The sequence below is a fragment of the Rhinoderma darwinii genome, chromosome 13 (assembly GCF_050947455.1).
Source record: "Rhinoderma darwinii isolate aRhiDar2 chromosome 13, aRhiDar2.hap1, whole genome shotgun sequence".
Taxonomy (NCBI): domain Eukaryota; kingdom Metazoa; phylum Chordata; class Amphibia; order Anura; family Rhinodermatidae; genus Rhinoderma; species Rhinoderma darwinii.
The window spans coordinates 46,402,369-46,427,483 of record NC_134699.1 but is presented as its reverse complement, the minus strand read 5'-3'; the positions used below and the strand labels follow the sequence as shown (position 1 = coordinate 46,427,483).

The window sequence follows — 25,115 nt, the reverse complement described above, 5'->3', positions numbered from 1 at the left end:
CCTTTTGATGGGAATAGTGATGCATACTGCACTCTTCTTCCCGCCAACCAGAATCTGTGACGGTGGAACCAAATAGAGTGTGAGCAGTGCCTTATAACTTATCACTTTCTTGGGGGTCCTCACTATGGGGTACTTGGCTTGAAAAGGTTGAGAAACACTGATATAGACGCAACCACTAGTTATTGTACCAAGGTGCAGCGGCTGGTGAAGAAATTTGAGAGTATTTCTAAGACAACATTTTTTGCAGGTTGCAAGGGTTTTTGTGGTCCCAGAAATGGCACCATATACCTGTATAATAGTTAGCATTCTGATTTCTGTTACAGAGCTCCAAATCCCCTGCTTTCCTTCACACAGACATTGTTACATGATAAAATTCTGTCTGCCTGCCACGGGCACTAATGCATATGGATTTATACAGCTCCCATTGAACTCAATGCAAACGGTATACATTTGTATGCATTGAGCTGTGCTAGCGGTAGCTGGAGGCAAGTAGTAGAATTTAACTCTATGGTTGTGTGCAGAGAAGCAGGCGTTTTGTATCCGCTAGAAAATAAAAACCAAAAAAACCCCAGACTCCTTTAAAGCTTTATGGGCAGTTTTTGTTGCGAGACCTTCTAATACTTTGGACCCTTGGAATCAGGGGTCAGGCAGCTCTTGTCTACAGGACAAATGACGATTTTCTTAAAGAACAAATACTGTCATATCTATGGTACAATTGGTTATGGTCACCCAAAATCTTTTTTTCGTCTTACGAATTTCAACATTTTGGTTGACTGATGTAAATTTGGAAAAAAGTTACATTTCCTTTGTGGAAAAGCCCCTTTATCACCTATCCACAGAATAGGTAATACATATATGATCACTTGGGGCCCTATCACATAACATCACTAGAATAGGGGTCCCTAGTCTCGTTCCTCCTCACCACGGTAATGCGATTTTTAGCTTCTTTTAAATGTCTATAGGGCTGACAGAGAAAGCCAAGAAAAGAACTGTGGATAGGTGATAAATGTCCTTTGTGGGAAAACTCCTTTAAATGGTATTTCACCGTACATTAAACACTACCGATCATTGGTTCTAAATAAATGATCAAGTGTTTTCGTTAATACAGTAATGAGTTTTAAATTTGTTTGTCACCTCTATGGTCATCTTTAAAAATGCTACAAATATTTGCTTTTAAACTGCTGAAATGGCTATAAAACAGAGTGGGGTATACTGCCCTCTGGAGGTCATGAATACACTATATAAAAACAAAACACTAGCTGAATTATACGGACTAGCCAGGAAAAAATCTCCTAAAACGTTATCAATATATACTATGAATTATAAGTTTATGTATTTAAACTATTCCATAAAAAAAAAGAACATCTTTGTTGTATAATAGAGTTCCCCTTAATAAGCATTATCAAAAACATAGATTTACATTCACCCATTTTACATTCTTACATGTAGCTAAAATCGACATAAAACTCATACAACAGAAGAAGGCAGGGGTGCAGCAGAAGCAACAGAAAGGGGGGTTTGTGTAAGCACTTATGTGTCTAAGCAGCCAGGATTACTATTTGGGGAGGTATGTGCAGTAGAGTTGTCATGATACCAGAATTTGGACTTCGATACCGATCCTTTATGTAGTATTGCGATTCCCGATACTTAACTGGTTCCCGACCACCAGCTGTATATAAACGTCTGTAAGTCGGGGTCCTTAAAGAGGCTCTGTCACCAGATTTTGCAACCCCTATCTCCTATTGCAGCAGATAGGCGCTGCAATGTAGATTACAGTAACGTTTTTATTTTTTAAAAACGAGCATTTTTGGCCAAGTTATGACCATTTTTGTAGTTATGCAAATGAGGCTTGCAAAAGTCCAAGTGGGTGTGTTTAAAAGTAAAAGTCCAAGTGGGCGTGTATTATGTGCGTACATCGGGGCGTTTTTAATACTTTTACTAGCTGGGCGTTCTGACGAGAAGTATCATCCACTTCTCTTCACAACGCCCTGCTTCTGGCAGTGCAGACACACAGCGTGTTCTCGAGAGATCACGCTGTGACGTCACTCACAGGTCCTGCATCGTGTCAGACGAGCGAGGACATCGGCACCAGAGGCTACAGTTAATTCTGCAGCAGCATCAGCGTTTGCAGGTAAGTAGCTAGCTATCTCTCGAGAACACGCTGTGTGTCTGCACTGCCAGAAGCTGGGCGTTCTGAAGAGAAGTGGATGATACTTCTCATCAGAACGGCCAGCTAGTAAAAGTATTAAAAACGCCCCGATGTACGCACATAATACACGCCCACTTGGACTTTTACTTTTAAACACACCCACTTGGACTTTTGCAAGCCTCATTTGCATAACTACAAAAATGGTCATAACTTGGCCAAAAATGCTCGTTTTTTAAAAATAAAAACGTTACTGTAATCTACATTGCAGCGCCTATCTGCTGCAATAGCAGATAGGGGTTGCAAAATCTGGTGACAGAGCCTCTTTAAAGCTGGCTGCCCGAGCGATCGGGGAGGTGAATGTCGGGTCCCCGGCATTGTATCGACTGTCGGGGACCCTGAGAAGATAGAAGCAGCTTTCAATGAGCGCTGTGTATAGAATAGAGGCAGCACCGCATGTAATCATGTGACCAGGTGATCATGTGCTCGGCGGGCCAGTTACAGTGGAAAAATAAGCTATAAAAGAAAAAATAAAAGTCCCCCAAAGGTCTTTTCTGACCTTTTAAGGGACAGACCATAATAATAAAAAATAAATAAAAGTTAAATAAAGTGCAAAAAAATTATTAATACAGATAAAATACCCGCCAAAAAAAAAAAACATTCCCCTCCCCGCCAATCATTACCCTAAAATAACTATGTAAGATATCAAAATTTACGATAGACAATCACAAATAAAAGTTCTATTTTAGGGTGAAACTATGTTATTACCAGAAAAAAAAATTGCTGAAATGTAAAAAAGCTTTTTTTTTTACTATTCTTTTCAAACTTTAAGCCTAGAAATTCTAAAAAAGCAAAAAGGATGTGTATAAAAATGATAAAAAAAAAGAAAGCTGCATTGTATACTAAAAATTTCGCAAAAATCAGGTCGCTAGCCCAAAAGATAAAAAAAAGTTATAGCCATTTAACTAACACATGCTAAAAATGGCTAAACGGTGTCTGGTCCTGAAGGTTTAAAATAGCCCGGTCCTGAACTGGTTAAGGACAGAATTGTTTTTTTATGTTTTCCTCATTACATCCCGCATTCCTAACTTATTTTAATTTTTGCTTGACGTAACAGCTGCACATACTGGGCTTCTCATATGGTGCACTAAAACTGCAATTTTCACTTTGCACTATCCACTGCATGGTGCTTTTATTTTCAGGGTCTCAGTGTACAGTGCTATTATATTTAGGGGCATAGTGTGTGAGAACTTTTTTTTCTATAGGTGCCTAAATGTTGGAAAAGACATCGAAGTGGCAAATTCTTCAGAAATGGGTCATGGCTGGGAGAAGTTGTCATGAGGTCTGGATGGAGAAGAAAAGAGAAAAAGAATGACTAGAATCTGAGATGTCTCCTGTAAGTCACTGGATTTATAGAGAATCTGTCATTTCTCCTGACGTGTCTATTATAGGAAATCCTTGTATTACACAAAAAGCCTTTGTGTAGTCCAGGACTAATAGACAAATGGATGTTACAATTCCCCTTGTCAGGAGGATGTGTCCCTGCACAGTGGGACACGATCAGCGATATATATGTTCAGGCAAATGATAAATGTCTTGAGGGGTGTCATTTCCAAAATTTGGTCACTTCTCGGGGGTTTCCACTGTACTCTGGTACCTAAGGGAGCTATGAAAATGCGACATGGTGCCTGAACACCAATCAAGCACAGTCTGCGCTACAAAAGCCAAATGGCACTCCTTCCAATTTGAGCCCTACATGTGCCCAAACAGCAGTTTAGGGTCACATATAGGGTATTGCCACATAAAGAAGAAATTAAATAAATTATAAAGTGTTTTTCTCCCATTGCAAAAATAAAAAAATTGAAAGCTGAAACGTCATATTTTTGAAAAAGTTAACATGTTTAATTTTCACGCCTAATTCTAATAAAATCTATGAGACACTTGTGGGGTCAAAATGCTCACTACACCCCTAGATGAATAGCGTTCCTGCCTTTCTGAGCCCTAGCATGTGTCAAAAAAAATCAGTTTATGACCACATATGGGGAATTGCCGTACGCGGGAGAAATTGATTTACAAAGGTTGGAGTGCTTTTTCTTTATTCCTTGTGAAATTGAAAAAAAATCTAACATTTTAGTGGAAATTTTTTTTGCTTTTCATGGCCTAATTTCACTAAATTCAGCAAAAAACCTGTGGGATCAAAATGCTCAATATACCCCTAGATAAATTTATTGAGGGGTGTAGTTTCCCAAATGGGGTCACTTTGGGGGTTTCCACTGTTATGGTCCCTCAGGTGCTTTGCGAATGTGACATGGCACCGGAAAATCATTCCAGCATAACTTGAGCTCCAAAAGCCAAATGGTGCTCTTTCCAGTCTGAGCCCTGCCGTATGTCCAAACCGTTTATTACCACATATGGGGTAGTGCCAGAATCGGGAGAAATAACTTTTTAAATGTTGGGGTGCTTTCTTTCCTTTATTCTTTTTAAGTTTCAGTTTTATTGAAAAAATGTAGATTTTCATTTTTACAGCCCAATTCCAGTAAATTCAGCAAAAAAACCTGTGGGGTCAAAATTCTCACTATACCGGTCGATAAATTCTTTGAGGGTTGTTTGCCAAATGTTGTCTTTTTGGGGGTGCGTCCACTGTTTTGGCACCATAAGACCTCAAACCTGACATGGTGCCTTTAATACATTCTAATAAAAAAGGAGGCCCCAAAATCCACTAGGTACTCCTTTGCTTCTGTTGCCGATGCTTCACTCCATTAGCAAACTAGGGCCACATGTGGGATATCTCTAAACACTACAGAATCTGGGCAATAAATATCGAGTTGCATTTATTTGGTAAAACCTTCTGCGGTACAGAAAAAATAAAATAAAATATTTTCTACAAAAATAAATAAATAGTAAATTTCACTTCCACTTTGTTTTAATTCCTGTGAAATGTCTAAAGGGTTAAACTTTCTAAGTGCGGTTTTAAATACTTTGAGGGTGCAATTTTTAAAACGGGGTGATTTATGGAGGGTTTCTAATATATAGGAACCTCAAAGCCACTTCAGAACTGAACTGGTCCCTAAAAAATTAGGTTTTGGAAATTATTTTTAAAATGTGAGAAAATGCTGCTAAAGTTATATGCCTAGTTACGTCCCAGAAAACACAAGGACGTTCAAAAAAACAATAAAGAACACATATAGGAAATGTTAACTAGTAACTATTTTGTGTTGTATAACTGTCTGCCTTACAGGCATATACATTTAAATTTAGAAATTATAATTTTTGCTGGTGTTTTTCACAACTAAACACTGAATGTATCGACCAAATTTTACCAGTTACATAAAGCACAATGTGTCACAAGAAAATCTCAGAATCGCTTGAAAAAATATAAGCATTCCAAAAAACACTTGGCCTGGTCCATAAGGCCAAAACAGGCTGTGTCCTTAATGGGTAAAAAAAACTAATAATAAAAAAGCCGTTCTGAAGTAGTAGATTGAATGACAGCAATAACAAATCAGTTTCGGTACTGCTTTAGTACTGCTTCCAGTAATGTGGATGCTTTACGTGAAAGATGGCTGTCAGCACTGCACCATATTCAGAATGTTCACAAATTCAATGGTGAAATTGTAACAAAATGTTATCACAGAGCATTTAGACAGTGATAAAGAATGAAAACACCGTTGGTTATCAACATCAGAAGCATATGAGCAGGTAGAAGAGATTGTAACTGATAAGCAACTAATAAATGATTTACACCTGTCACGCTACTGTCATACTGGCAAAAGGGAGGTGTTCCACTGGTCTGTTGGGTCAGAAGCACGTAGCGTGATCCATAAGCGCTGAATGGCCAATAATGACGCCTTATAATGACGCTGATTGGCAGGGCAGAATGAGTTGTCCCGCCAATCAGCGGCTTTCAACTTGTTGAAAGGAGATGATTGGCGGGGCATGTCATTGTGCCCTGCCAATCAGCGACGCTAGTGGCGCGATGACATCACGCCGCTTCCGTTGTTGGAGTGCTAATTGATGGTGCATGTCATTCTGCCCTGCCAATCAGCGCCTTTCAACGACGATACAGGACAGCGCGGGAACGGGATCACAGGGAGTATGTAAAGTTTGTTTTTTTCCACTTAAAAGTGTGTGACATTATCTACAGGAGGGGGAGCTATATGTGGGGCACAATCTACAGGGGAGGCTTTATGTGGGATACAAACTACGGGGGGGACTATATGTAGGGCACTATATAGAGGGGCGCTATCTACAGGGGGCTATATGTGGGACACATTCTACAGGGGGCTCTATCTATGGGAGTACTATCTACAGGGGGCTCTATGGGGGCACTATCTACAGGGGGCTCTATGGGGGCACAATCTACAGGGAGCAGTGTGTGTGTGTGTGTGTGTGTGTGTGTGCGTGTGTGTGGGTGTGTGTGTGTGTGACACAGTGTAGGGTGCTATCATAATCAGGGACTGTGTGTTGTGCTATTATAATCAGGGACAGTGTGTGGCGTTATTATAATTAGAGGTACAGTGTATGGTACTATTATATATAAGGACGTATTGTGTGGCATCATGAGAATGTTATCTTTGTTTATAGATGCAGAAATGTTTGAAAAGTGAGAAGCTGAAGACATCTGAGCGGAAAACTGCACAAAAGGGTCGTGGCCTGGACAAGTCATCATAGAGGTCTGGACCGGATGGAGAAGAAAAGAGAAAAATAACTAGAATCTGAAATGAAGTCACCGGTGAGTCACTTAATGTAAATGTTTATTCTGCCTCTAATCAGTACTGTAGTCACTGTATGATCTGCAGCGAGATGATGGGTGGTATGAGATTTTTTTTGGGGGGAAACAGCAACTCCCAGCATATCCTTACATTGTTCGGATCATGCTGGGAGTTGTAATTTTATCCGTACAAACCTATACGTTAGGGGTTGCACTAAATCGAGCTGTATTTGTGCTGGTGTTGTATATATGTGCTGAGCTTTGTTCTGGAGCTGTATTTATGTACTGAGCTTTGTTCTGGTGCTGTATATATGTACAGAGTTTTGTTCTGGTGCTGTATATATGTACGGAGCTTTGTTCTGGTGCTGTATATATGTACTGAGCTTTGTTCTGGTGCGGTATATATGTACTGAGCTTTGTTCTGGTGCTGTATATATGTACTGAGCTTTGTTCTGGTGCTGTATATATGTACTGAGCTTTGTTCTGGTGCTGTATATATGTACTGAGCTTTGTTCTGGTACTGTATATATGTACTGAGCTTTGTTCTGGTACTGTACATATGTATTGTGCTTGGTTCTGGAGCTGTATGTATGCATTGAGCTTGGTTCGGGAGCCATATATGTCGGAGCTTGGTTCTGGAGCTGTAATTATATAGAATATATTTATAACAAAATTGCAGGGCAGATGGAATGGTTTTCAAGGGTAGTTTTAACCCCTTGAACCGCCACCATGCGGTGATACATACCCTGACAATATTTCCAAACGTTACCTTATGTTTTTTTCATATGCAGCAAAATCTATAAAATCAACATTTAAAACGGCGCACTCTCTATGCTAATTACTCAAAGGGTTATGGAGCGGTGCCGCTATCCTGAAGTCACATAGTGCTGCCTCCAAACCCACCTTTCCATGCTTGATTGACATCCCCCTTGCTGTTATACATCACTACCAGTCTCCTCCAACTTTCTCAGAATGCGCCATTTCCTTGTACTACTTGGGCACACACCGTGCAGCGAGGTATACTCTGCCCAGCTGCACCGCACATGTCAGCACAAGGAAACGGCGCATCTGCAAGAGTTGGAGGAGGCTGCTAGTGATGTAGAACAGCCAGGGGGATGTCAATCAAAATCTGGGGGCGCCATATCAATTTTCGCCTCAGGCAGCAGAAAAGCTAGAATCGGCCCTGGGGGAGGAACAGCATTTGCAGAGGTGGGATAGGGCTAGCAGACGTGTCACAATAGGCACGTCTGCTAGTGGTAGAAGTTAGAACACGCCTCTCTGACCATGCACACATAGCCAGAGAGGAACAGGAAAGCAGGGTGGTGGTCATGCGGTGAGGTTAGTGTGGTACTCGCCTTCTGGCCCAGCCAACTTTAAACTGATCGGCCGACGCTAGGGAGGGATTAATTATATAGCAAGTGGGGAACCATCTAACTCACTGCAGAGGACTTTATGGGGGGATAATATCTCCCCATCGAGCACTCAGACGCTCGTTCCACCCCCCCTGCTGTATAATAAAAACTGAGGGCTCTATGGGGGATTACTCCCCCCTTCATATAGTGCTCTGCAGTCACTTATATGGTTAGACCCCCCTTTCAGTATAACCCCCCCTCTCATAGAGCCCTCAGTAGTTACTAATATATTGCAAGGGGAGGTCAGATTGTCTGACTGACTGCTGGGTGCTCTAAGCAACTAACTGCTGAGGTCTCTATGGGAGAGATAACCCCCCCCCCCCCCACAGAGACATCAGAGTCAGGGATTCAAAGCCCCCTTAGCAGTCAGTCAATTTGACCTCCCCTTGCAATATAATCTCCCCCATACAGCCCTCAGTGGTTATATTACTACAAGGGGAGGAGTGTCTGACTACATAAAGGGGTTTTCCCACCAGTGACATTTATGAAATCCACCTCTGGGCCACGCATCTATCTCTAGAAGGGAATCCTCTAAACCCCGTTCTACCTCTTTCTGCTCTCGCGGAGCTACACTGTTTCCGTTTGTCCCATAGAACTGAATGGTAATTACGGAAACCCCGCTTCCGTAATTGCCATTCACTACTATGAGGGTATGTTCACACACAAACACGTCTGAAAATATGGAGCTGTTTTCAAGGGAAAACAGCTTCTGATTTTCAGACGTATTTTTAAGCCACTCGCGATTTTTACGTTCTTTACGGCCATTTTTGGAGCTTTTTCCAATAGTTAATGAAAAACAGCTTAAAAAATGTCTCAAGAAGTGTCCTGCACTTCTTTTTCGCGGTAGTTTAAAAAAAAAAAAAAAAAGGCCGCGTAAAAAATGGCCCATTGGAACAGAATGCTGTTTTTCATATTGCAATCAATGGGCAGATGTTTGGAGGCGTTCTGCTTCAGATTTTTCGGTCATTTACGGGCCGAAAATAGGCCGTGTAAAATACCCTGAGAATTACGGAAAGTCCATGAAGTCAGGAAGTGGCTGGGAGGCAGCGAGAGCAAAAAGCAGTAGAACAGGGTTTAGGGGGCCCGGTTCTAGAAAAAAGTGCAGGTCCCAGAGAAGGGACTCTCATCTGACAGGAAATGTCATAAATTTTTCCGAGCACCGAGACACCCATAGATTGTTAAAATAAGTGGCAGAAGTGCTCAGGTGACCGCTTAGTTTCTGATCTGCTTTTTTTGGATAGCCGAGCAAGCGGTATACGGACACCACTCCGAGGAATGCCGATCAGAAACAAAGCGGCACAGCATTCAATCGTGCGCTTCTGCCACTTATTTTAGCAATCTATGGGTGTCAGTTTAGCGATCGGTGGGGGGTCTTAGTGCTCGGACCCCCCAACGATTAAAAGTTCTGACATACCGTATCACTAGGACATGTCAAAAGTTTTTTAAAAGTTTAGATACACTTTAAAGAGAAGTGTTACAATTTTTTTTATTATTTCTTCTTTAATAAAACAGTATCAGTTTGTTTGGTGCAACTTTCTAAATACTTATTAAAAATTATTAAACTTTTTGAGATACAGCTGCTTTATATCCTCAATACAGAGCAGTTGTATCTGGTGCTAAAACCTGTATCCGTCAGGTCAGTGGCACTGACAGGTAAAGCGTCAGCGGGTTGAATTGCGTGTGAGGGGGAAGGAGCCCACGGTACACTTAATCCGCTACTGAATACCAGTCAACTTTTTTTCTTCTGCTCTTAGTGCTCGTTTCTAAAATTGCCACTGCCTCCAGCTGTTTGCTCCCGTTGCCTGGCCACCAGTTGCTCTGTAGGTACGGAGAAACTACAGAGCCATGGAGTGAAGAAAGAGAGGATGCTGCTATATTGCCATGAACACCACGGTGGAGCTCGGGAGGAAAGTTAGCTGCTTCCTCTGGGTGATATCTTTCCATATTTTTCGGTGAGATTTAAACATTGATGTAATCTAAATGCTATTGATGTTAATGATATAGACCATTACCATGATCTAAAATTAGGCCAATCTCTCTGGATTAGGGACTCTATTTTTGGTTGTATGATAACGTGTTTGGAAGGGAATTGATTCATGGGGGTTGTGGAGATTGTGGCTCTGGAGCAATGCCTGGTGTAAGATACAGCAGTTGTTCCATGCAAAGCACGACTGGATAGTTGGTGGGGACAGAAGTTGGATTGGTGGTAAAGATGGTGAGGAAAAAGGGAGGCACCCGGAGCAACAAAAGGTGATAAATTGGATAAGTATCTGACCTGCCAATCCATTGAACGTTTATGGGACTGACAGACAGCCAAGTACAATCCTTGGCCATTTATGTCCACCCCATTGACAGTGAGTGGAGCAGGGCACTTGTTCAACCACCGCCCCATTCAAGCTCTTCCGCAGTGCGGAGGGTGCAGTCAGGAGGAATAAGGGGGCTTGGGATTCCGTTCTAGTGATTTGTGGGGGTCCCCATCAATCAGATATTTATCAAGGGGTATTCCTAAGAGTGACATTTAAGTATGAAGACTCTGAATAGAATTTAACAACCTGAGATAAAAGGGTAAGCATATTGAATTAAAACTTGAAGTATATAGTACTATGCCCTCTGTATAGAACCACTTCTCTCACATATCCTCCAATAGGAAACCTTGGCAGATTTTGCAAAACGGTTACAAAATAAAAATCAGCCTGTCACAGCTGTCCGATCTGCAGACGTGTTATAGAGCAGGAGGAGCGGAGCAGAGATTTATATATTCGCTTTATGGGAAAACATTGAGGACAACTAATTCTCTGCTCATTCTGGGTTTAGGAGTCTAGTGGTAGGATTATGGGTTGGACCGGTGTCCTTTTTCTACCTTATTTAACTATGTAACGGGTGGTCCTTCTCAGTGATTGACTGACCATTATTTCTGTGTGCACGCTCATACAGTGAACGCTGTCAATCACTGAGTGAAACAACGCACTCGATTCCTAAGCCCAGAATGAGCAAAGATTTCAATTAATGTTACACAATCTTTTTAAACAAATCTATTTATTAATTTGCTCAACTCCTCCTTCTCTATAACATGCTGCCCGCAGATTAGACTGCATTTTCAATGTGACAGGTTCCCTTTAAAGTTATTCCAAGTGGAAATATCTTAAATAACCCGACAACTGGGCTTTACCATTAAGAGTGGAGCTAGACCTAGACTTTGTTTTGTAGTAAGCGATAAATCGCTGTCCATAAGAATGTATTAACCCCTTAGTGACCAGCCCATTTTAGGCCTTAATGACCAAGCTATTTTATTTGTTTTTCTATAGTCGCATTCAAAGAGCTATAACGTTCTTATTTTTTCGTCTACATAGCTGTATGAGGACTTGTTTTTTGCGGGATTAGTTGTGCTTTTTAATGGCACCATTTTTGGGTACATATAATTTTTATATTAACTTTTATTAACCTTTTTTGGGGGGGGGGATTATAAAAAAAACCTGAAATTCCGCCATTGTTCTATGCGTTTTTAAATTGACGTCGTTCACTATGCGACGTAAATAACATGTTACCTTTATTCTATGGGTCGGTACGATTACGGCGATACCACATATGTAGAGTTTTTTTTTATGTTTTACGACTTTTGCACAATAAAAACACTTTTGAACTAAAATTATTTGCTTTTGCATCGTCGCTTTCCAAGAGCCGTAATTTTTTTATTTTTCCATCAATGTAGTGATTTTTTGGGCTTGTTTTCTGCGGGACAAGACGTAGTTTTGAATGGTACTGTTTTGGGGTGCATGAGACTTATTGATTCATTTTTATTATGACTTTTTTGGGGGGCAATGGAAAAAAATTGCAATTTCGCCATGGTTTTTTGCGTTTTTTTTTTTACGGTGTTCACTTTGCGGTTTAAATTACATATTAACTTTATTAATGGAGTCATTACGGTCGCGGCGATACCATATATGTGTACTTTTTTTATTTTTTTACACTTTTACTAAATAAAACCACTTTTTATGGAAAAAAATGGTTTTCTTTTTTTTTTTTTACTGTACTTTTTATTAATAATCTTTATTTCACTTTGATGACTTATTTTATTAGTCCCACTAGGGGACTTTACTGTGCGATATTCCGATCGCTGCTATAATGCTTTGGTATACTTCGTATACCAGAGCATTATTGCCTGTCAGTGTAAATCTGACAGGCAATCTGTTAGGACGTGCCTCCGGCGCGTCCTAACAGGCATATGTCCAGGGCAGACCTGGGGGCTTTTATCAAGCCCCCGGCTGCCATGACACCCCACCGGAGACCCGCGATTTCATTCGCGGGCCGCCGATGGGTGACAGAGGGAGCGCACTCCCTCTGTAAACAAAGTTAAATGCCGCGGTCGCTATTGACGGCGGCATTTAACGGGTTAAACAGCCGCGATCGAAGTAAACTTCGATCGCGGGCGTTGGAGCAGGAGCTCAGCTGTCATCAGACAGCAGAGCCCCGGCTCCTGCCTGCACAGGAGACCCGTGCAGGACTTAGACTAGGCTGACGTGAAAAGGCGTCAGCCTAGCCTAAAGCCCATTAGTGACCGACGTAAAAAGGCGTATTAGTGGTCACTAAGGGGTTAAAGAGACTGTCACCACATTATAAGTGGCCTGTCTCCTACATAAGGAGATCGGCGCTGTAATTTAGAAGACAGTAATGCTATTTAAAAAAATATATATATATTTTTACCACGTTATTAGCGATTTTAGCTTTATGCTAATGAGTTTCTTAATGGACAACTGGGCGTGTTTTACCATTGACCAAGTGGGCGTTGTACAGCGGAGTATATGACGCTGACCAATCAGCATCGTACACTTCTCTCCATTCATTTACACATTGCCTAGGGATCCTGTTAGATCCTTATGTGCTGTCTTATACTAACACATTAACAATACTGAAGTGTTTAGACAGTGAATAGACATTCCACGGGATGTCTATTCACAATCCCGACATTTTGTTCATGTTTCTGTGGTAGATACAGCAGAGCAAGCGTAATCTCGCTGTAACCTGTCATTTACAGTGTGATCTCGCGGGATTACGCTTGCTCTGCTGTATCTACCACAGAAACAGTAACGAAGTGTTGGGATTGTGAATAGACATCCCGTGGAATGTCTATTCACTGTCTAAACACTTCAGTATTGTTAATGTGTTAGTATAAGACAGCACATAGTGATCTAAAAGGATCCCTATGTGCTGAATAAATGAATGGAGAGAAGTGTATGACGCTGATTGGTCAGCATCATACACTCCGCTGTACAACGCCCACTTGGTCAATTGTAAAACAAGCCCAGTTGTCCATTGAGAAACTCATTAGCATAAATCTAAAATCGCTAATAACGTTGTGAAAACAGTGTTTTTAAAAAAAAATAAAATGCACTGCTGTCACCTACATTATAGCGCCCATCTCCTTATGTAGGAGATACGGCACTTATAATGTGGTGACAGAGTCTCTTTAAGACTAGGCTACTTTTGTAGTGAGTATTTATCTCACTACAAAAAAAAATTGCTATGATAAATCGCTGTCCATAGAAATGCATTGAAAATCTTATTTCAATATTACTCCAGTCTAGAGATTTTGCTAGCAATGATGGAATTTCAGAGCTATACACTTGACAGGAGCGATGATTTCCAAGCTACTCAGATTGGACCATGTACGTGTGTAGGTACATGCCCTATTGACAAGGGGAAAGGTAACACATGGTTGTCAATTTATTCATTTTCAGGAGGAATAACAGAGGAACACAGAGTTGTAAGAAAAGATGCTCCAGAATTAATATTTAGTATTTACTAAAAGAAAAAGACATGTCAGCAGAGGTGACAGGTCCTCTCTGACATTTATCATTGTGTGTCAGTGATGGTCCACTGAACGTCGTAACGGGTAAAGCTTTGGCTGCCATCAGAGTCAGACAATCACAACCAAACAAGAAAACAAAACAAAAACTGCAGTTTATTAAGTTTTAAAGAAGCTTCAACATTTTTAAAGCATCTTTTGGTGCAATTCGTTAACAAACACATTCTAGGAGAGAAAAAAAACAAACACATTAATAAGCCACAAACGTTCTCGTCCTTAAATTTCAGTTATAGACCTCGTAAGACGCCAACATTAAAAAAAAATAATTCAAAAAATAAAATAAAATTACACAAATGCTTTCTTTCCATTTTAAATTCAGTAACCTATTTGGAGAGATTCAGGTGTCCTTCAATACTATATATTCTTTTATATATATTTCTATAAATCTTTTCACATGGAAGAAATGTTCTAATGCCTTGTGTTTCTGTACACAGAACTCTCCCCCAGTCAGTAAGAAATTGAGAATAATGAATGCTCAGCGGGCATCTTAAGTGGAGAGTGCCGAGTGTTGGGGGTACTCGTCTGGTGGGAGAACCGCTCTGTAGTGGCATTTTTGCATTACATTTTTTTTTTTTATTATCTCCCCACAATACATGACAAAAAGTGCTCCTTTAACCCCTTCTCTGTCAGGGAGGGGCACATTATAATACATTTGTAGTGCACTATGTTGTTGGTCACACGGGCAGAAAAGGAATTAGCAATTAAAGGAAAAAAATAAAAAATAAAAATTACCTTTTTGTACAGAATTCCTGCAGACAAATACTGAGGATCGAGGAACTGCAGATGATTCATGTCACACATAGGAACAGTTAACATTTGCTTGTACACAATCAATAGCGTCATGCACTTTCCCGCTGTGTGCCTACATCTTACAACCTGCCTTGCTACTACAGTAGAACTTGTGTATTAACAAATAAGCCTTTTTGCAGATAGAGATAAAAAGGCAGTAAAAACTTTTTCCATTCGGTTTTTGTTTTTTTCTTTAAATCTTTGGGACAATAAATATTGCATCCAGCAAAAATGAGTGAAATAAACATTCTTCACAGAAAGAAGCCTTGTTTAAGACGCTCCGCTCACTTTGTTTGTAAACCATTTAACCTTCGCGCCTTATACATTAAAAAAAAACAAAAAAAAAACAAAAAAACACAAGTAAGCGCTAGAGAGATCAGCAACATAATGCACATAAAGTCGAAAAGCAAAAACTAACAACTCTAAACCAATAACCCATTTGGAGTGCCACAATTTTAAGGATTGTCCCAGTGCCTGTAACAAATTCTAATTGTGAAGCAAGATGAGAGAAGGGAAGAACCCTCTCATGTCACAGTCTGTTCCTCCGCCCGTCTATGGGCAGTGTATGGCAGACAGAGGTAGCATTATGAAGTAACACATACAATATTATTGATGAATAAACCCCACCATCAACACATAAAATGGGGTTACCATACACAGGTTGTACTGTCTGAAGTCATTTCCGGCATCTGCTTTGCCAGAAGGGTGAAAAAGGGGTCGTTCAATATTTGCACAGGACAAATTAGTTAGGATTAAAATTCTGGTACACTAAAACAAAAGTAATGGTAGTTCTGTCTCAAACTTGGCTTGTGCATAGATCAGGATCCTATAAACTGCTCCAGTACCCCAAGGGTTAGGGGCCCAGCTGATACTGAAGGCATTTAACACCAATCCTGTTTGAAACGGCCCAAAAGGCAGAACAATTTATGGGCTATGTTAGCGAATAGAGATGGCACCAGCCATTGCAGAGATCCAAACCATACATTTCATAAAACAAATTAAAGCCCATTGCCTATAGTTCATCCTGTCCTTTCAAGAACACCAAAACGGACCCCCAAAAAAACAGGAACGGCACGTCTTTACATTACAGGCTGTGTTTGTAATAAAGAAAGTCTTTCCCATCAGTTCTCCGGAAAAGTAGATTGGTTTTTTTTTCTCCTTCTAAATTAAAGAGGCAAGAAAATCATTGTTTTTGATTCAACATAAAGCAATAGTTTTTTAAACATATAAAGCACTCTTGAAAAATATCGAGTCCATTATTTGGTAAATATGTAACTGCTACAAACCGGGATTGTTTGTCTTCCACTTGTACGTATTCAGTTTTTCCCCCTTATATTTTCAGTGCTTGAAGCTGGGTAATCTTTTTCATATTTTTTTTTCTCATTTTCTTTTTTGCTTTAATTTTTTTGTAAATCTTTTTTTTTCCTTTTTCTTAAAAATACAATGAAATGGTTTTGTGGTGTTCTACTCCTCTGGAAATTTTACATTTTCCTGAGAAAGATATCCACAATGTGCAAGATAGTGATCAAAATTTTTTTTTATTTATTTTTTTCGTCTACCAACGGGAAAAGAAAACCGGACAAAAATGTAAAATATAAAAAGGGGGAAAAAAAAATAAAAATGTTGCACAGCAATGGCTAAAGTTATTCTGTTTTTTTTCTTTAATAAAACACTGGTACTTTCCCCGAGATGTAAAGGAATAGTTATTTGAAAATAGAGTTTTGAAATTCAATGGAAGTATTTTTTTGGGGGGATTTTTCTTTTTTTTTTTTAGGTTGTACTCTTTTTTTTTTTTGGGAGAAAAGCAGAAAACACAGAGAAACATAAAAAGAAGAGTTTTGTAAACAGGTTAGAGTCAGGAGAGGCTTCTGCATGTAGGCGCAGTTCAAAACCTGCATTCTGCAGGCTCCTTTCAGGGATCTGCTCATGGCCGCTGCTCCAGTTTGCAAGTCAAAAAGCCAAAGCAAATACCCCAAATAGATACAAGTGTCCATAAATATGCATTACTCCCCAAAGATGAATCATTGGAAAGGTAGACCAATGTTTGTGAGTCTTTCTTCAGAGTTCAGCACATTGCAATTCTTTTTTTGAAAAATAAGTCCTTGAGTAAACATAGATAAGCGTTAACTCTGTCCCTCTTTCCACACTCAGAGAGAAAAAATAAAAAATAAAAAACAAACACATATATGTGTGTGTGTGTGTGTGTGTGTGTGTGTATATATATGTATATATATATATATATATATATATATATATATATTTATTTTGTTACCAATTTTTTAACCGCAAGGCTTGGATGCGGTTTTGGGTTTTGACAACTTCAGTGCAAAGTCAAAAGGTGAAGTATGTAAGCAAAGATAAATCTATTTAAAAACTGACCTAAAAGTAATAAACCCCCAAAATGAAAAAAAAAATAATAATTTTTTTTTTTAAATAATCATAGCCCCCCCGCCCTAAACTGCTCACATTTATTTGTGACCTGTGTGGATAGCAATAATAGCAGTTGTTTAGAAAAAAAAAGGAGGGATGAATTTCAGTTAAGAACCTGTCCACACATTTGTACTGCATGTCACTTTTTGGAAATCACACAACTTGCCCCTTTGAAAGTGCATAGACACTTGCGCAAACAGTATAGTTGAGGCCCAAAACCCTGACAGAAGCCAATGTGGAGTAAATCTGCTGGATTCAAGTATATCTAATAACTGATATGAAGCTTTAGAACAAGTCTTATAGGGATAAAAAACAAAAAACAAAACAAAAAAACAGGAGCAAAGGCTCTGGACAAAGGTTACGTGCATAGGCAGATCTAAGGGGGGGGGGGGGGATGTCAAACTAGAGCCTTCTTTCCATTGGTTCCGTACCAATATTAACTTCATACAGAACGACAAGAATATGCAGATCTTGCTTCTGCCCCTTTGACTGATGGGCCTCATCTGATGTGCATAAAAAAAAACAAAAAAAAAAAACAAGGCTTATCTCAAAATAGTTTTTCTTAATCCCACCCTACTATTCCCCCTGCCCTCTAAACAATCACCTCCAGCCCTGTCATATGAAAAGTGCCCTTACTTTCGAGTCCCAGCAAAAGCAGCGTTGATCATTTTTCTTTTTTGAACACTTTAAAAACTTAAGAAAATTGCTTGACCACTTGTACTAAGAGAGACAGACCCTTCCCCTTCCTCCTCAACCCTTCCTTTCCCCTTCCCTCCCATGCCCCCATACTGTTTCTCTGAACAGTTCACAAGGGTGCAGTGGGGAGGATGAGAAGGAGAAGATACTGCATGGAGAGAAGATTTGGGTCTGAAGAAGATGAAGTCTTCACAAAGCCTGGACTGGAAAGGACTGGATATTATTTGTTTAGAAGTTTTCAGTTGGTGCTGATGATTTAAAAATTCATAGCATGTAAGTGCAAGATTCCTTCAGATGGATTCCCCGCTCAGCAAGTCTCCTGGTAGCAAAGTGTTGAGAGGTGTTGGACTGCGAATGATCCTCGCATCGTCTGATCCAGGTGGGCCCCACAAACTGCTGGAGTACTGGGGGACACTGCCCCAAAGAAGGTCATTGCTACCCTTGCCACTTAAACAAGGAGGATTCCAGTGTGCGGTGTCATTGCGCACCATGTTGTGAGAAACCCCCCCTCCACCCAGTCGAGGCTGACTATTCCCAGTGTTAGACTGCCAGCTGGAAGTGGGGGGCAAACACTGCCCTTGTGCCAAGAAACGGTTTACTTCTTCTTCGCCAGCAAACTCTGCCAGAATAGTCGTGTTACTCAGGACACACCTGCACAGAAGAAAGTCACACTCAGTAATGTTGGCTAATAACATTTCATCTTCATTATCAGTTTTGCTATGGTGAAGGTGGACACCAATGATAAACTCTAATTATGTTAGCATACTCATTAACCTAAAAGTCTAATGATACACAGGTCCATAACTGCATAGTACGAAGGGTAGAAAGAAAAAAGTGCAGTATCTACGGTATCGGGGCCAGGTAGGTAAGAAATAATAATGATGAGAGATAGTTTTTTCTTTAGAAGGAATTTGTTCTTTATTCAGTGGACGACGCGTTTCTGGACCGTACCGGTCCCTTCATCAGGTCTGTTGTACATGTTTGCACGTGTATAGTGCTAGGTTATATGATGGAGAAGAATGGTGTAAACACATATTTGTAACTATGCCTTTACACCGGTCTTTTCCATTATATAACCTAGAACTATACAAATGCCAATACCTATGATGGGATGGGCAAACTTGGTGAAGAGGACTCTGATGCCACAAATGTTATAGATTATAAAACAATGCACCGCTGTGGCTGTACATGGGATCTTCTGTGACCTCGTGTAGGAAAAAGGCAGTTCCGCGTACCAAACTAGAGACATTAAAAATGTTTAAAATTGAGGGGGGTTGGCTGTTCCGCATGTCTGGACCCACTATCTGGCCTCACAGGGCTAGAGCAGAGGGTATATTTTGGGAGGCAGATCTGTGCGGGGGTCTCCGGAGGCCTATAGCATGAGATTATAACTCCTACTTTACCAATGCTAATTCTGCTAAAGAGAGTCTGGGAGAGGTGGAAATCGCTCCTAAATATTTCAGGATATACTCGATATACACCCATATGGGATGATTCTTTTCCTGGGGAATTTTATATTTTGGAGGGCTTCAAAGGCTGGATACAGCGAGGAATTAAATAGGTGTATTAGCTGTATGATGTTGATGGGTTCAAATCATTCCAATGCCTCATGCAGGCTTCTATTAGGTATTTGCAGCGGAGACACGCGGCTCATTGCCTGTATAGAGATACTTCAACTATGTGCAAGACAGAGGTATTAGATCACATTGTAAAAGCGGAAACATCTGGTACTTTGATTTCCTTTGCTTATAAACGGCTTTTACTGAGGGTTTTGGGCGACCCAATATTGGGTTTGAAAGGATGCTGGGAGTTAGATGTGGGTGCCATGTCCAATGGGACTTGGAATGGAGTGTTAGAATTAGCACCTAGGCTCTCGCTCATATGAGTGTTGCTCATACATGGGGTCTATCATACACCATATCGAACGTGTAATACCGGTATTAGAACTGATGCTAGGTGTCCCAGATGCCCTGAGCTGAACACGGATCTGTCACATATGCTATGGACGTGCCCTTTATTATCCTCTTACTGCAATGGCACTTATGCATTAATTCAGAAGGTGTTCCATCACCAGGTCACAAAACACCTTTGATTGGGGTACATAGAGCAGTTGCCATTATCTGAAACCCAAAAACTAGCAGTGGCAAAAATTTTGCATAAGGCCAGGAAGACTATTGCCAGGCACTGGTTGGGCGATGCACTTTCCTCAGTGGAAGAATTTCTAGGGGTAAAAATTTTGTTAGAGAGGGTTGTATACATGAAAAGTGACACACTATGTAAGTTTGAACAACAATGGGGAGACCGTGGATCGAAACTCCAGGAATGGCATATAAGGCGCTACTTAGAGCTAGACTTCCTTCACTTCTGTGAAGCTAGGGAGTGATATGGTATTTAAAGGGGTACAACTGATTGTGGGATTGTCAACCTTATGACAGTGTCATTCTGACTTGATCACGCAGAAGTATCCTGAAGACTTTATTACAAGTCTTCTTTGTCAGTAATGACGTAACACCAACACTCTTTCTGAAGATGTAGGGGACGTTTAGGTGGGCTTATTTCTTTTGTCAGCATTGTGAGAAACTAGACATGGACCGCACATCCACAATATATACGTTGATCTGAGACTCTAAGCATAATTTATAAACATGAACATGAGGTTCTTTGTTAATATTTTGAACAAACTGTATAAGCCCACTTGCCACTTCACGGCGACCTCTTTAAAGTGGGTCCCTACTCTAGCAGTTGCAGCATTGCATGGTGGTCACTATCACCACCGCACTGCTCCTGCAGAGGGAGCAACCCAGGGGCCCAAAAGCACCCATGCAATCTGGCTGTACCAAGCCTCCTTGGCTCTGAGCCACATCCCCGCCAACAAGTGCAGCACTACAGCAACAGACGCCACCCCGTGAAGTGGCAAGTGGGCTTACACAATTTGATCAAAATGTTAACAAAGAACCTCGATCAGGTTTATACATTTTTGCCTAGCCGCTATATATCAATGTGTCACAAGTGGATATGCGGTCCATCTCTAGCCTCACATACTGATATTATTTTATTTGTATATGTTCTATGTCATTATTGTATTTACATGAAAAAAAAATTGTTTTTGCTAATAAAATCATTTTTTTATTTTTTTTTAAATCAGAAGAGCTACATACAATGAGATGTCTGGACGGCGTGAGGCCTTAATGGGGTTGTCTACTTCGGACAATATTATTTTTTTTTTAAAAAAAGGGTCCCTCAACGATAACCATAGTGCCTTTGCTGGGGTCAGCTGTAATTTGTGGGGGAACCTAGTAGCAAGTATTCAATTTCCCTGCAGTGCCACGACTGTACTACCTAATTTGTCCTCAGTTCTTATTGATATAAATGTGCTGTCCAAAAAAATGAATGGATGTTCCGGGTCCTCCTGAGTGAGAGATGCTCTATGTAGCCACTCTGCACTCCAGTTGATGATAGATTAGGTACCAGTACAGGGACCCCTTCTTTATATAGACTCAGAATTCCCTAAAAGTATATTTGAAAATGGGTCTTCCAAACTAGAAAACCCCTGCATAACAACAAAGCATAAATTAAAAAAAAAGTCAGGACACCTTGAAGCCCTACAATATAAAAGAAAATAATAAATGACACTCACATATGTAGGGACTTCTGGGCTTTTGCAGCTTCCTCCTTTGAGCTGTACCGGACCACAGCATTGCCTTGAGTGAGGTTCAGATGGAATGTTATTAGAGGGCCATGCTGCAGGCACAGCGTCCTCAGTGTAGAACCATCAATCTGTTTAATGAAACAGCACCATCAGTTTTTGGGCAAGACTAAATGAAGTAGAACTATCCCTAATAGCTCCCAACATACTACAGAACAACTAAAGAGCTACTGCAACTTTCCACTCCACTAGTTCAATGAATGAAATCATGACCTAAAAATGCAGGTCTGGGTCTTATTCACACTCTATGTGCGATATACATTGCCACATATGTGGCTCCAAAAATAAAATTGTACCCTGTCGAGATTTTGTAAGAGCTCATGTAGATCCATGTGCTTGGTATCCGTAATGGATGGGCCCACACTATCATTCTGTCCACCTCTGAATTTAGATGGACGTACATGGAGGTTTTTTCCTCATGATTCCGTAAGGTTAAAAAAAAATTGTTATGCTCCATCGTATGCCGTTTTATGGATATAGTCTCACCTTGAAGCATTGCTTCTGGGGAAGAATACTGTGCATGATGGAGACATCACACGGCAATACATGTAGTGCCTAAGATTCTGTAAGATCTGTACAATTCATTGGGATTTTGGCAGGAAGGGCATTATGCTCATAAATACAACAAATATACTGACTATTATTAATAGACAATTACTCCAACACTATAATATATTGATAAATAGGCACAAAACATCTCTATCTCCATGTACGTACATACAACTGCAGACACTATATAGCTTTAAGGCTATAAGTTCTTCTAAACAGCCCATCTTATCGCAAACATGTGTTCATCTCAGTACCTGTGGTGTAAGATTGCGCAGAACCAGCCAACTACTACTTCTTCCTGAACTGTCTGTGCTCCAAGTTGAACCTGAAAAATGGAATATGCAATTCTTTGGTAGAGTCAGAGCAACTTTCTTTTGGTTTCTTTCTACAATTCCCAAACCACCATCAGAATTGCTGTAACATTAAAGCAAGTGAGAAATCTTAATGATCTAGTAGGGACACCGCTGTATGGCCTAAAAAGGGTGCCAGATACAGCAGATAGAATTTATAAGACAAGAGACTCGTTACGGCTTATCATTATGGTTGACAACGTGGCCAGATGGAGTCTCTTTTCTCCTCCTTTGTGTAGACACGATCCTGTGATCAGAGATCTATTTTAAAGATCATAGTGGATGTCATCGTTTGTAGTGCTGCTGTATTATACATTGTACAGTTACAAGAAAAAGTTAGTGAACCCTTTGAAATGACATGTTCTGATTGCTAATAAAATGTGGTCTGTGTTATGTAAGGCACAATTCTAGACAAAGTACACTAAGAACACAGAGGTTGCACTGTTCAGGTCTTTTATTGAGCAAATATCCACAGTGCAGTAAGAGAAAATGAACCTTCGAATTTAACCCCTTAGCGACACCCACACCGATTGGGCGATGTCACCACATGGTGTGGTTTCAGGTGCTGAGCACGCCCTATATGCAGCGGGTGCCGGCTGTTTTATATTGAGCCCATGCCATATTGCGATAAGGGGTGAAATTTCAAGGTTCACTTACTTTTTCTCCCTGCACGGTGGTCGTTCACGTAATGTGCTCAATAAAAGACATGAACAATACAACTGCTTGTGTTTTATTAGATTAGATAGATTGTGTTTGTCTAGAATAACATAGATAACAAATCAGACCACATATTATTAGTAATCAATGCAGAAATCCAGGCAATTCCAAAGGGTTGACTTACTTTTTCTTGACACTCAAACCCACTGAACACCTAAGCGATACATATACATACCTGTTGAATACGAGCTGGTCCAGCCCAGTTGGTTTGAACCCCAAGCAGAGGAAGGCTTGGCATTGGTCAGCCCAGGTGGTGGTCTAGTTGGGGCTGTAGTGTTTCTCGGCACTTTCCACAACTCATGGGACAAGGACGCTTGAGTGTGGGAAATGGGGCTTGATGACCAGGTGGACTTTATATCCGACAGTTTTGCTAAGGGATGATAAAAAGTATTCACTTTAGACCTTAAAGCCAGAGTTACAACAAAAAAACTTGTTCTAAATGTATGAGAATATAAAATATAGATTGTGATACCTCCACTCTTCAGCAGATAGCGGTTTACATCTTGGATTGTGGTGTTAATGGTGGGACCAGTAGGCACACTTCCAGGAGTCACGTCAGGATCACTCTCAGGGTCAATATTTTGCAGTCCTTTCCAAGGCACTCCCGGATGAAATTCTGCAGTTGCATGAAAATTTTAGCTTAAGTTAAAACTATTATACCCATCATTTTTCTATTCCCTACACCATATATTGAAGCTTCTTTGATAAATAATTCAAAAAGGCAAGATTTTGCTCGAAACCTACCAGGAGGCCAGTTAATACTTGATCCATTGGCGATTTTCTCATTTTCAGATTTGGCACGTGACCAACTATCAGGAACAGCAACAGGGGAACTTGTTGGTGATTCACTGCTTGGGAGAAGATCGTACCGGCTGTAAGAGTCCTCTAAAGATGGTTTTACAGGAGGGCCAATGCCTAGGTTTCCTGGCAGACTACCTGATTAAAAAAAAAAAAAAAAGGTACAGGAACATAACAAAACTGTAAAAACTGATTTAAATACAGTATAAATATATAAAAACATCGCATAGTCATGAATATTTTTATATGCATAGCAGTCTAGAAGGTTTTTGTGAGACAATGCCTTTACCAGGTTGGTTAATAAGTCTACCCATTACTACTGAAATCACTGCCTTTCTAGTGGATTATAATTCTAATACTTCACTTTTATTCAATATACATTATAAACTTTCGCTGCTACTAAAAATCCAACTCAACCTTCCTATTTGATGGGAGGTTCTTCTACCAGCTATGAGGTACTGCAATGGGGAGTCCCTGTGCCCCATGTATGCAAATTTATTCCTGGACTGGTGGGAGGAACGAGTGTTTTTGGTGGAAACTATGGACCAATGGACGTCAAAGTTATGTCTTTGGTTAAGATATATCGACTATTCTGTGGACGGGCACAAAGGGATGTTTTCAGGACTTTGTTACATGTCTTAAGGACAGTACTGTGGGTCTGAGATTCACATCAGAGATTGATGATCGTTCCATCTCTTTTCTCGATCTCTCTATCAGCATAATTTCAGAAGGGTCTTTGACAACTATGGTTTTTAGGAAATCCATGGTCACGAACAATCTTTTAGAGTGGAACATCATTCCGTCCCCCCCTAAAAAAAGAGACATTCCAAAAGAGCACTGTCTCTTAAATATAATGAGCGCGGGTGCTGTAATCCCATTGGCTCGGAGAAGTGTGGGAGAGAGTCCCCGAGCGGGTCACCGAGATGTGGGCGGAGCTTAGCATTCCAA

General features: G+C 40.4%; 1 protein-coding gene across 9 annotated transcripts in view; it reads right to left on the bottom strand.

Annotated features, from left to right (window-relative positions):
* Positions 1-14,208: 14,208 nt before the first annotated feature.
* The window catches only part of TNRC6C (trinucleotide repeat containing adaptor 6C), a 189,240-nt gene continuing 178,333 nt past the window's right edge, over positions 14,209-25,115 (bottom strand). For 5 of the 9 annotated variants that reach the window (XM_075845650.1, XM_075845649.1, XM_075845651.1 and 2 more), the window contains 5 exons: positions 24,114-24,305; positions 23,545-23,985; positions 22,557-22,627; positions 21,685-21,824; positions 14,209-18,698 (listed from right to left, as the gene is read on the bottom strand). In XM_075845650.1, the coding sequence (XP_075701765.1) occupies positions 18,338-18,698; positions 21,685-21,824; positions 22,557-22,627; positions 23,545-23,985; positions 24,114-24,305 (1,205 nt within the window). In that variant the 3' untranslated portion in view covers positions 14,209-18,337. The remainder of the gene's footprint in view (positions 18,699-21,684; positions 21,825-22,556; positions 22,628-23,544; positions 23,986-24,113; positions 24,306-25,115) is intronic. The other 4 variants (XM_075845657.1, XM_075845654.1, XM_075845653.1 and 1 more) reach the window with 2 other exon arrangements.